General features: G+C 42.2%; 1 protein-coding gene across 4 annotated transcripts in view; it reads left to right on the forward strand.

Moving 5' to 3' along the window:
* DNAJC6 (DnaJ heat shock protein family (Hsp40) member C6) overlaps positions 1-10,304 on the forward strand; it is a 90,450-nt gene extending 80,146 nt beyond the window's left edge. For all 4 annotated transcript variants that reach the window (XM_053249030.1, XM_053249028.1, XM_053249027.1 and 1 more), the window contains 3 exons: positions 293-438; positions 5,203-5,379; positions 7,738-10,304. In XM_053249030.1, coding sequence (XP_053105005.1) covers positions 293-438; positions 5,203-5,379; positions 7,738-7,839 — 425 coding nt within the window. In that variant the 3' untranslated portion in view covers positions 7,840-10,304. The remainder of the gene's footprint in view (positions 1-292; positions 439-5,202; positions 5,380-7,737) is intronic.
* The last annotated feature ends 1,536 nt before the right edge of the window (positions 10,305-11,840 follow it).

Raw genomic sequence — 11,840 nt, forward strand, 5'->3', positions numbered from 1 at the left:
GGCCAAATTGCATGTTAAATGGAAGACCTGTGTTTGAATCCCCTGCTATGCCTTTTTAAAACCTAAACTTTCTGAGGAGAAGTTGCCATTGTATCCACAGCAGCAGTACTGGCAGAAGGAGTGTTTGCTTGGGAGAAAAATACAATACTTTCCTAACATGTTATTTGGCTTGAGCTACAAGTTTTGCAGGCTGTAGTACATGGTAAAGACAAATAGGAATAATAACATTTATGTTACCTAGATCAAGAATAAAATGTCACTTAAGTTCTCTCTCTCTTTTTTTGTGATTAAGAGTCAAAGGTCAAAATGTCTGCTGATTTTGAGGATCTCTTATCTGGTCAAGGCTTTAATGCCCACAAAGACAAAAAGGGGCCTAGAACAATAGCAGAAATGAGGAAAGAAGAAATGGCCAAGGAGATGGACCCTGAAAAATTAAAAGTAAGCTGCATTTTTGTGAGCAATTAATTTTTTTACTTTGTTTTGCTTGGAATGGAAGACAGTTTAATATTTAGATGGTTTACTTTGATAGCCTCTTGTACTGCAAACATATCATCATGATCACTTAAGACCAAATGTGGGGGCACCATATTAAGCTGTGCATTTTTTGCATTTCCATCCATCTTTCCATTTTCAGGTGGACAACATGCAGACACTGATTCTACAAACAGAGGCGTAACTAGGGAAAACGGCACCCGGGGCAAGCACTGAAATGGCGCCCCCCCGCCCCCCCAACATACTACATTATACTTAGGTTTTTCCTCACAAGCGCCCGCCGCCGCCGCCGCCGCCAAGCCAGGCCACTGACTGGCCGCCAGGCACCAGCAAAGCAATGGGGGGGGCGCCCGCGGGCGGTGCGGAAGGGACCGCTCGTGGGGGAGGGGGCACCGACACGCTCCCTTGACTGCTGCAGCACTGAGCAGGAAACATTTGTATTAACAACAAAAAATTTTTTTAATTAAAAAAATTTTTTTTGTCATGCCGGCGCCCCCCCACGTGACCAGAAAAGATGGCGCCCGGGGCACGTGCCCCCCCTGCCCCCCCTATAGTTACGCCTCTGTCTACAAAGCTGGAGTAGGGTAGGAATACATATGTAGTTACAGCAATTATAATTGAAGTGGCCAAGTTTGATAAAGACATTTTAGTTAGAATGGTAAACTGCAAAGTGAACTGTGAAAAACTCCAGAAAGGTTTCATCAGACTGGGCAGATAGGGAACAAAATGGTACATGAGATTAATTTAAAGGTTGGTGAGGGACCATCGCTCAGTGATGGAGCACATACTTTGGATGCAGAAGATCCCAGGTTTAATCCCTGCCCTCTCCAGTAGGTATGGGAAAGACCTCTGCTTGAAACCCTGGAAAAGTGCTACCATGCAGTGTGGACAAAACTGAGCCAGATGGACCAATGATCTGATTTGGTAGAAGGCAACTTCATGTGTATTTACATTTTAGTAAGTGTATAGTGATGTACACTGGGGCAAACAAAACTCCTCAACTTCACATATACACTTGGGTCTGATTAGTATTTACCTAATCAGGAAATAAATACTGGCATAGTGGTAGATAGCTCACTGAAATGTCAACTCTGCATCAACTGTGAAAACGCAAATTATATGCTAGGGATTTATTAGGGAAGGGATTGAAAACACCAATCCTATGGTATGGTCAGGTTTTTAATAGAGTACTGAATATATTTCTGTCATTCTCAATCTCAAAAAGGTATATCATAGAACTGGAAAAGATTCAGAAAAGAGCAACCAAATTTGGTTTACCTTTTTTTGTTCTGATTTTTTGAGCTTGAAAAAAAATTAGTATGAAGTGTGTGTAGTGTGATGAAAGTGGATAGAAGTTTTTTCTCTCTCTCTTCATTCATAATATAGGACTTGTGGTCCACACCATTGAAACTGATTGGCAATAGATTCAGGACAAACAAACATAAGAACAGCCCTGCTGGATCAGGCCCAAGGCCCATCTAGTCCAGTATCCTGTTTCACACAGTGGCCCACCAGATGCCGCTGGAAGCCACAGGCAGGAGTTGAGGGCATGCCCTCTCTCTTGCTGTTACTCCCCTGCTACTGGTACTCAGAGGCATCCTGCCTTTGAGGCTGGAGGTGGCCCACAGCCCTTTGACTAGTAGCCGATGATAGACTTCTTCTCCATGAAGTTGTTGGCTGTCACCACATCTTGTGGCAGAGAGTTCCACAAGTGGATTATGCGTTGTGTGAAAAAGTACTTCCGTTTGTTGGTCCTAGATTTCCCAGCAATCAATTTCATGGGATGATCCCTGGTTCTAGTGTTATGGGAGAGGGAGAAGAATTTCTCTCTGTCCACTTTCTCTACACCATGCATGATTTTATAGACCTCCATCATGTCTCCTCGCAGTCATCTTTTTTCTAAACTAAAAAGCCCCTGGAGTTGTAGCCTTGCCTCATAAGAAAGGTGCTCTAGGCCCCTGATCATCTTGGTTGCCCTCTTCTGCACCTCTTCCAGTTCTACAATATCCTTTTTTAGATGTGGTGACCAGAATTGTATGCAGTACTCCAAGTGTGGTCGCACCATATTTTTGTATAAGGGCATTATAATATTAGCAGTTCTATTTTCAGTCCCCTTCCTAAAGATCCCTAGCATGGAATTGGCCTTTTTCACAGCTGCGGCACATTCAGTCGATACTTTCAACTAGCTGTCCACTACGACCCCAAGATCCCTCTCCTGGTCACTCACCAACAGCTCAGATCCCATCAGCGTATACTTGAAGTTGGGGTTTTCGTCCCAATGTGCATCACCTTACACTTGCCAACATTGAACCGCATTTGTCACTTTTTCACCCACTCCCCCAGTTTGGAGAGATCCTTTTGGAGCTCCTCCCAATCAGTTTTGGATTTCACTACCCAAAAGAGTTTGGTATCATCTGCAAATTTGGCCACCTTGCTGCTTACTCCTGCTTCAAGATCATTTATGAATAAATTAAAAGCACTGGTCCCAGTACAGCTCCCTGGGGGAACCCCACTTCTTACTTCCTTCTATTGTAAAAACTTTCCATTTATCCCTACCCTCTGTTTCCTGTCCTTCAACCAGTTAGCAATCCACACATGTACTTGTCCACTTATCCCATGACCGCCAAGTTTCCTCGGGAGTCTTTGGTGAGGAACTTTGTCAAAAGCTTTTTGGAAGTCCAGATATATTATATCAACTGGATCACATTGATCCACACGCTTGTTTACACTCTCAAAGAACTCCAAAATGTTTGTGAGGCCAGATTTACCTTTGCGGAAGCCATGCTGGTTCACTTCCAGCAGGGCCTGTTCTATGTTCTTTACAATTTTATCCTTGAGGATGCTCTCCATCAGTTTGCCTGGAACGGACGTTAAGCTAACCGGCCTGTAATTTTCCAGATCGCCCCTGGATCCCTTTTTGAAAGTTGGTGTTACATTTGCTACTCTCCAGTCCTCCAGTACAAAAAATAGATGTCTTCATACAACCAATGATTAATATATGCTTGCTGCTGCCACAAGATGTGATGGCCACTGCCAGATGGCTTTAAAATAGAATTAGACCATAGCAGTGGCTAATTGTCCATGTCCATAGGGCTATATGAACCCCTATTCAGTGGCAGTATGCCACTGGATATCAGTTGCTAGGTAATATAAGTGGGGGGGGGACTATTGCCTTTGTGCCCTGCTTGTGAGTTTCCTGTAGGCATCTGCTTGGCTATAGGAAGCAGAATTTCTGGATTAGGTAGACGTTTGGTTCAATTCACAAGCCTACCTCTTATCATGTTCACGGATTGGGGGAGTTTCTATAGGGTAAAAGAGAATCTCTATTGATGGTAAAGACCCCTTACCCTTAGGGTGGAGCAGGGGTTGGAATGAATCCCTTCCAATGGATTCAAATCAAATGGGAAAAGGTTACACATGAATGCTTCATGTGACCCGGAAATATCCTCAGCACCAAAGGGCAGAGAGCAGGCACTAGCTTTTGGTCTGTTAACCTGGGGGCAGGAGTGGGGTGTCGAATTGGGCTCTGAGAGAGCCTATCTCTTAGTTGCTAGAGCTTCCCTCATCCCACAGTGATTTGTTTTGGAGGTGCAAGCCTTTTTTAACTTGAAAACTTGGCCTTTCTTCCTGTTTCTAAACTCATGTGTGCACATGTGGGGTGAGGGGGACGGTGCTGAGCCTGCTCTTTATTGACAAAGCCTCCTCTTTATTGACTCCTCTTTATTGACAAAGCCTTTAGAGGGAGGGTCTCTGAGCCCAGTTTGCTTCCTTCAAATAAGGAAGAAGGGGACTGAGCCCACCATGGTAACTAGGAGAGAGTTCAAGGGAGGTAGAACAAAATTCTCACTTTTGTTCCTGCCCTCCCTTTCCCCAAAAGTTCTAGGTTTTTATGCAAAAGTAAGAGTTATCCTCCATCATCATCATCATCACCACCATCATCATCATCCTCACCATCACCATCACAATGCTACCGGTAGCACAGTTTCTTTCTGTGTACCTTAACTTATGTGTGCATATAGTACCTTCATGCAAATCTATCTTCTGCTACTAGTTGGAGAGCTAAAGGCCATCTCCAGCCTTAAAGGCAGGATGCCTCTGAGTACCAGTTGCAGGGGAGTAACAGCAGGAGAGAGGACATGCCCTCAACTCCTGCCTGTGGCTTCCAGGGGCATCTGGTGGGCCACTGTGCGAAACAGGATGCTGGACTAGATAGGCCTTGGGCCTGATCCAGCAGGGCGGTTCTTATGTTCTTAAATGATGATATGAATCCTCATAGGCAAGAGCCTATTTCATTCAGCAACTTAACTGCTATTCACGCAGCAACAATTTGGTTAGCCTTTTGCTGTGGACTTAATTGTAGATACTGCGTGGGAGACTGAAATTTGTAAGACAGTTTTGCCACAGGTTCTTGGCATCCATATTAAATATCATTTTTATTGGGACAGCCTTAAAATACTATTCTAATCTGGAGAACTATAGATAGATACTAGGTGTTTTTACCAACTTTTAAGCCAAATTCTACTTGGTGTTTTTTTTAAAAAATCATTCCATTTGATTCATTCTCTCTCTCTCTCTCTCTCTCTCCCCCCCCCATTCTAAGATCTGAAGCAAGTCTGTGAAAAGTGTTTAAATTTTCAGTCACACTTGTGTATACTACTTGGTGTGGGTGTTGTTTTGCAGTCTGGTTCACAATTATATCTGTCTACACAGATCCTTGAATGGATTGAAGGGAAGGAGAGAAACATAAGAGCATTGTTGTCCACAATGCACACAGTGTTATGGGAAGGAGAAACTAAATGGAAACCAGTGGGCATGGCAGATCTTGTCACTCCTGAGCAAGTTAAGAAAGTTTATCGGAGAGCAGTGCTTGTTGTTCATCCTGATAAAGTAAGTAGCTAGATTTTAGACATATCATCTAATTGACTGACTAGCTTTTAGATTGCTACTGGACTTCACCCCATCACTTTACCTTCACCATTATTGGTTTAAAATGATTAGTAAGAAATGGTTTCTCTATGCCTCTCATTTATTATCAATGTGGTGATTTGCTGGCGGCGGAGGGGGGTGGGAGTTTATTCCAGAAGGGACAGAACTGTATAGCTCAGTTGATATAGGGCTTAAAAATGTTTAAGACTGTAGAGAGAATTTAGTCCTCTTCAGACTTTTTTTTTTAAAGGATCTTTGTGGGCAGGGATGCCGTGCATGAGTACAGCATCCAGAAAGTCCTGAAGCTTCATCCTCTGCTAACATCATGCTCAGAAATACCAGCTTTTCAATGCTGACAGCGTTGGAAGAGACAAATTATGTAGCTATGAACAGGTCCTTACTGTGACTGGAAGGCTGTGGTTCCTTTTTAGAGGCCTTTTGTGGGTGAGATAGGCTAATATAAACCACAGGGTTCAGAGCTGGGTGACTTGGATATTAATCTTGGGTTTTAAAAATATTAAGCCTGTTAATAAACCGCTTCAGTCATCTGAATAAAGAAAGAAAGCCTTGTATGTATGTTAGCGCATAGGTTTCTGATCCTGTAATCATAGTTCAAAGGACTGTCAAAAGCAATAATTCTTCCCAGGGCAACAAAATGTCTGATGAGTGACAAAGGAAATAGCGTTATCGAATAAAGTGAACCTGTTGATACATTTTTGTGGACAAGATTTTAGATCATAATGAACAGCATTATAGTGTATGGGAGCTATATCAATAGGTAACCATGACATCGACCACAGTTGCAAGTCTAACTGCAGATGACTGTAGAGATAATTCACTAAAGGTAATAAATATGTATCGGAGGAAATCACAGCCTCCTTCTGTTGTACCATAGAGATAAATCCAGCTATATAAATCCAGATGTAAATCCTAAGTAATGCATGTGTATAAAGCTCAAATTTAGAAATAGTCATTTGTTTTGGTTGCTTTTGATGAATAAGCATCTCCTCCAGGCAATCGGATGGAGAAGCTTGGCTGCCTGCTTTTTAGGTCACAAAGGAATACAGGTAATAGGTAGATGTTAGGGATGTGCCTAAATGTGACGTGGATGTCCAAATTGCAGGGACCTCCCTTTAAATCTGAGGGCTTACACAGCCCCTTTAAAGAGGAGGAGAGCAAGTCTGTACCTGCTCCTCCTCGGCTCACTGCCATTGCTGCCATCCCGGTGTTCCTCCCAGCTATGCCCGTGCACAGGCAGGCCATTTCCTAGCTGTCTCTGTGTGGCACCAGCACACACATGGCTTCTGCACATGTGCCATCCAATGGTGGCGAGTCGAGGAGGAGCAGGTACAGACCTGTTCTCTTCAGCTTTAAAGGGGCTGTGTAAGACCTTGGATGTAAAGGGAGGTGCCTGCAATTTGGACAGCCGAAACTAGTTTCAGTACATCCTTAGTAGATAGGTGGGGATGGAAGATAGCAAAAATTCCTGTAGTATGTTTTTAATGTATTTGAAAATCCATAAAAACCTCTAGAGCAGTCCTCTACCTGAATCCATACTACCCCCCCCCCCAGTTTTTTGATAATAGAAATCAGGAAGGCCGTCTTAAATTCAGAGTCCTGTTCAAGTAAATGCAGGCATAACCTGTATTTACTTTTAAAGGGGATCATCTTAAGTTAGGGATGCACTCAGGTATTTTTAGTGCCCAGACCTGAAGCTGAAGGGCTTTGTAGGCCATCCCTCCCCTGCTGTGAGGCCCCCCTTAATTTTTTTAAAAATACCTCTTAGGTGGCTGGCTGGCCCCACAGCTGATCCGCTGCTGCTGCCCGGCCCTGCCGCATGTGCCGCCACTATTTCCCCCTCTTCACTGCCAGGGGAGGTGAGTGGAGCAGACCACCATCCCCATGGTGGTAGGCGCAGGCAGGCCTCCTCAACCTGCATGTTAGTGCAGTTGGAGTATCGCATCCCGTGACATCAACTGTGTACGTGCGCAGGCCAAGGAGGCCCACCTGTGCCCACCAACACCACCGGGGGGGGGGGGTTGGCCTCCTCCACTCAGCTCACTGGTGAAGAGGAGGAAATAGTGGCAGTGTGTGGGGCAGGTGTGGGCAGAAGTAGCAGGGCATTAGGGCTCTGACGAGGTCCCCCAAAACATTTGGAGGCCCACAGGAGGCCATGGACCCCCCGCCCTGTGGTCCATGGCTAAATTCCCCACTGGTCTTAAATTCAGAATAGTCTTCTATCTGGGAACATATGGTACATGAGCAGTGTTACCTTAAACAGCTTTTAATATGTTTCTGTCTTACTGTGTTTTCTTCTAGGCTACAGGGCAGCCATATGAACAATATGCAAAGATGATTTTTATGGAGCTCAATGATGCCTGGTCAGAATTTGAAAACCAAGGCCAAAAGCCCTTATATTAGGATTCTTCCTCAGACATTGCTGTAGACCTGTGCTAGTGCTCATATAGTTTCTTGCCGCAAGATTCTCACAGCTGAACTGATATCTGGCTGGAAATTTGGAAATAATAAAACTAGCCCTGATATTAACACTTTCGTCATGAAAAGAGGGGGGGAAATGCGGACTCTGCTCCTTACATATGCCATGAATTACAAATGCAAAGAGAGGAGTTCTAGGCACTAATCATATAGTGTTCTTTCAGGTTTAAACAGGGTAGGTAAGGATGCATTCTAGAAAATTGGGATCGTTTTGTCTTGGAACAAGTGAGGTAAACAAAGTATCCTCCATTGCTTACAAATTGAATTCTGTATCACCAGGGAGTGGTGTAGTGTTGAAAATGTATTCCCAGGACAAACCTTCTTAAAACTTAAGGATGTTCATATGGATGTTTACATGATCTGACAATAATTTGACCCTTCAGTTATTTACTGTACTATATTTTTGAAAGGGACAGCTATGAAACTGGATATATATGTGGCAATTTGCTGCTGCCTTAAGCATAGTACTGTATTTCATGTTTCAGACAAGCAGATAACCAGACATTCTATACCACCACAGAGTTTGGGAAGTGTCTTTAATTGCAGGCACAAACCTATTGAAGATAATGTTGAATCCAATAGTTGATTGAGTTTTGAGAGTGCTGTGCATTTAGAAGAAGTGAGGGTGTGAGTTAATATATCTTTCAAATGCTTTTGAATATCCCCAGTTGAAATGTCTTAAAACTCTACAGCAGGTAAAACAAAAACTAATCCTTGCTTTCTCCAGTGACAAGAGGGGTCGTTCCTCCTAATTTATTCACATTATCTTTATTCAGATCAAATTATCCAAAGTTTCCCTGAGCATTTGTGAACACAACCTTATGTTATGACATAACTTAATCTCAATTCTATCAAATCTGAAGTAAGCAAATAGTGAAATCTACTGACCTATGAAATACCTATTGGCCCAGTAAGCAATAATGTTCATATATTCACATGGTGGCATCTATAAAGATAGAACAAAAGTAGGTTTTCTCACCTTCCGACAAAACTAATTTTACATAGCACTTTGAAATGTTTCTCCTTTTGTAGAGAAACTTGTAAAGGCAGTTTTATTTACTGACATTTCCTGAATGAAGTCCAGAATCTGTAGGGCATAGGGTGGATTGATATTCTTCTTCTTCACCATCGTCCTTACCACCTCTGTTGTTGACATTGTCAATTTGCAGTGACAGCCATGTGGAACTGGATTGTGTGAAGAGATCCATAATGTTTATAGATTCTGGTGTGACATTGCTTTCAAAAGTGAGATCTTTGCAGCTTGTGGATGGCATGATGGCATTGGAGTCATCACATGCTGGCTCCCATTATACAGCCTATTTCCTCATAGTGCTGTTGCATAGTAGATGCAAAAGTTACTGCATGGAAAAACTTGGCCATCTGTATCTGCCTTTTGGATAGTAGTGAATTGAGAGAGAGGTTTTCATAGGCATTCTTAAAGAAAGAAATCTCTAGCCAATGTGAAAATTGTGATCAAACTGTTTTAAAGACAATCTGTTTTTTCTCATTCTGATTTTTTCTAGTGAAAAAACCCTTTTCTGCAGATACAGCATGTATTCACCCAGCCGACATTTATTTTTATATTAAATGCCATCTTTTTGTTGTATTGATCCATTATTTATTGCCATTTACTGCCAATGTGAAACAAAACACCAAGTTCTCCTTTTTATATATACAAAAGATTAAGATGTTTGAACGACAACAAACTGGATGTTATTTATTAACATATTATGAAATGTTTTGATCAAGTATGTGCTTGTCTTATTAAAAACATTTTTGGAATGTGAATCATTTTCCTGTGACTTGTTTTACTCTGTTTCATTCACATCTGTAGATATTGTGTGAACTATGCTTATGGTATATACATGGATTTAATATAACATACTTTTTAAAAATGAAAAGGTAACATCTGCTTTGTACATCAGACTTATAGAAAGCGGGGGGAAAGCCCTCTAATTAACATGTTCACAAAACACCAGATATCATTTAAGCTTCATCTAGTTCAGTAAAAAAGGGGGAAAACCTACCCAGTTTAAACACTTCCTCTTAAACACTCTTAAACACTTCCTCTTAAACACTTTTAAAAACTGCAGTGTTTTTATGGTGCATGAAAGTGAGACCTGCTATGTGTCAAAACTACTGAACTCAAACAGGTTTATTTTTGGTCATATCTGATAGTTACAGAGCTTGTCAGTGTTCAGGTTTACTGTTTGACTAAAAACTCTTAATGTGTGTTTTGTGTGTGTAAATATATGGTATATTCAATAAAATGTGACTGGCCTAAAACATTTGTATATATTTTAAAAAAGCTCCAAACTCAGTCCATTTTATTTGTATGTTATGCTTTTGTAGATAAATTTAAATGCTCAAGAAGTAAAATATGACTGCCACTTATGAGTGAGACTAGTGGTCTATCAAATCTAGTAGTGTCTACTCTGACCAGTAGCCTCTCGAAGGTCTAGGGCAGAGGCCTTTCCCAGCACTGCTACCTGAGACCCTTTTGACTAGAAATGGTGAGGACTGAACTCAGGACTTTCTACTACTGATTAATGACCTATTCACACATTATTTTCAGTATTTGTACAATCTCTGTGTAGGTACAGATACAGTTATTCACATTTACCTGTGGGACACAGGTACAACAGTATACTTCCTATCTGTACTATACACTTGAGCAACCTGGTACTACACTCATTGATACAAAAACATGTATGTGTCTAAAACCATCTGAATGCATCTCTACAACATGTCTGTATGGGACTCACATTTTACAGATTTCCAGCTCTCTATTTAGTTTAGGTCCCTTTCTATATATTATTTGAGGAGCAATAGACTTGAGTCATACAACTTAATGACATCATCATCATCATCATTACTATTACTAATTCGATTTCTATACCGCCCTTCTAAAAATGGCTCAGGGCGGTTTACAAAGAGAAATAAAACAAATAAGATGGCTCCCTGTCCCCAAAGGGCTCACATTCTAAAAAGAAACATAGGACACACACCAGCAACAGTCACTGGAAGTACTGTGCTGGGGGTGGATAGGGCCAGTTACTCTCCCCCTGCTAAATAAAGAGAATCACCATGGTAAAGGGTGCCTCTTTGCCCAGTTAGCAGGGGTTTTATTGCATCTGGGTGCACTATTAAAGAACTTTTAAAAATGTAGATGGTCTTCAAACTAAATACATTACTTTGACAAGGCTTACAGCAATATTTTTAAATAATTGCAGCTGAAATGTAGATGTTTCCTGCAACTGTACAGTGGTGTATCTGTATCCTAAAAATGGAAGATGAGTGTGTATGTTTGTTGGCTGAGGTGTGCCATAGGAATGCACACACATAGGAATGCACACACTTAAGTGGAGAAATTGAAGTTGGCTGCCTCGTTCAAAATGCTCCACCTGAGTTCAGTAGTCTGCTGGGAACTGTAAACTCAGAAGCATGCACCTAACTCTGCCCAGGCCCAAGTGTGTATAGTGAGACAGTGACAATTTGGGGCATTTGATCACATTGGTGTTTGATAGGGGTGTGCACAAACTGTGGTTTGAGCACTGGTTTGAGCAGGAGCTTTAAGAGGAGAGCAGATCCTTATCCACCTTCTGTCCTACCATGCACCTTCCTGCTGGGGCAGCACTTGGCCCAAGAATCCCTACACAGCGCCAACACGCATGGCGTCTGTGCACACATGGGTCCAGTTTGTGTGGTCAGCATGGTGTTGCTCACCACACAAATGGCTGTCCATGCATGCACGGACATGTGCTTGCTGGAGTCATGCGGGATTCTTGGGCCAGGTGCGGTCCTAGCAAGAAGCTCCAAAGGGCGGCAGAGAGCATATGAGGACCTGTTCCCCTCTTATCTTTTCTACCCCTGTGCTAACTGAACAAAGAGACACCTTTTTCAAAGTAGTGATTCTCTTATATTTA

The sequence above is a fragment of the Hemicordylus capensis genome, chromosome 4, assembly GCF_027244095.1.
Source record: "Hemicordylus capensis ecotype Gifberg chromosome 4, rHemCap1.1.pri, whole genome shotgun sequence".
NCBI classification, from domain to species: Eukaryota; Metazoa; Chordata; class Lepidosauria; order Squamata; family Cordylidae; genus Hemicordylus; species Hemicordylus capensis.